General features: G+C 39.4%; 1 protein-coding gene across 1 annotated transcript in view; it reads right to left on the bottom strand.

The window, feature by feature from the left end:
* The window catches only part of LOC113472426, a 15,759-nt gene extending 14,315 nt beyond the window's left edge, over positions 1-1,444 (bottom strand). The window contains exon 1 of the mRNA XM_026832181.1: positions 1,381-1,444. Coding sequence (XP_026687982.1) covers positions 1,381-1,444 — 64 coding nt within the window. The remainder of the gene's footprint in view (positions 1-1,380) is intronic.
* Between the last annotated feature and the right edge of the window lie 39 nt (positions 1,445-1,483).

Here is a 1,483-nt window from a genome sequence, read left to right as displayed (position 1 = left end):
CCTACCTAATTTGTTTATTATTCAGTTTATTATTATTCTTGATTTGATTTTTTAATTTTACTTTCATGTAATTATTTCTTTATTTACACAACTTTAGTTGTAAGTACAAAAATTATACAGAAGATACAGGGGGGGAGGGGGGGGGTTTACATGTTTACAAGTTATGTAATGTTTTATTCTTGATTTAAAATCAAGACTAGAGCCCGTTCTCTCTTTATTCCCAATATAATGTTTAAGTCACTCATCCATTTATTGGCCTTTCTCGGCGTAGCTTAACATAGGTGACGCTAAAACCGGTCTTAAATCCTTAAATGATCGACTGAAGTGTTATCTAAAGCTTTCTCGCTTTGAGTTCATAGGTCGTCGCGACAAATTTCGAGATCAGAGCTCATTTGTGTGAGAAAATGTGAAAAAAATCCCCCAAAAACCAGTTTTTTTGGTTTTTTGGCTTTATGGTTTTCTGGACAAAATTTGCACCACCATTTTCGTGTTCCTGGTAAAAAGACCTTTAATTTGATATATAGGTCGACCAGGTTTGGATAAGTCCTTCTATGGGGACAGACAGACAGACTGACAGACAGACTGACTGACTGACGGACGGACAGACCGACACCGAAGCGAATACAATAGTCCGTCCACTATACCTTTTATTATTAGTAATAATAAAGGAAGGACGGACTAAAAAAGGTAAATGTAAATTAATAGTGGTAGTGGGGAATGACAATGAAATAAGATACAACAGGTAAAGATAGGTAGTGGTAGAGACATTGTGAACGTAATTGTGATAAGGAAAATAGAAAAGAAGGGTATTTTAACAGGACGTTGGGTGCTTTCTATCAGGGGAAAAAGGAAGACGGTAGACGGAGAGGAAGGTTCCAGCCAACAAATGTTGCGCCTTACCAGATCCTACGCCCATATACATCACACACACAGCTAATGATTCTGAATCTGTCAGCTCTCATGGTGTAGTGGTCACTCGCCTTGCACGCGGGAGACCCGGGTTCAATTCCCGGCGGGGTCAAAAATTTTGTATCATGCAGATAATTGATTCCGTGACTGCATGTAGCGAGGCCCATTCAGCCTTGTGAGGAAAATGAGTAGCTATGCAATATAAATGCGCATAGCGACCGGTGCCAGCATGGTAGGTAAACATTGGGTGTTGGAATTATTGAGATATTTGGAAAATCAGCATGAGCACCATAGTTGTGATAAAATAACATAAAGAAGCGGCATTTATTTATTACTTCCGATTATTTTTAACCCGCTAATTTTATAGTCTTGAACTTGAAAACTTTCACTACAAATTATTTTTAACCCATTCCAGTCTCTAGTCTCAAATTAAAATCTTCAACTTCCAGATAATTTTTAACCCTTTCTCACCTTTCTCCTTGAGAATCCGCTGTCGCTGTTTCTCGCCAATGGCCGCCAGGTTACACAGGGCCATGAGGCCTTCAAACGTCTCCAGGGCCGTGGCCTCCGGATG

The sequence above is a fragment of the Diaphorina citri genome, unplaced genomic scaffold, assembly GCF_000475195.1.
Source record: "Diaphorina citri unplaced genomic scaffold, Diaci psyllid genome assembly version 1.1 scaffold5414, whole genome shotgun sequence".
Taxonomy (NCBI): Eukaryota; Metazoa; Arthropoda; class Insecta; order Hemiptera; family Psyllidae; genus Diaphorina; species Diaphorina citri.
This window is presented reverse-complemented; position numbering and strand designations above follow the sequence as displayed.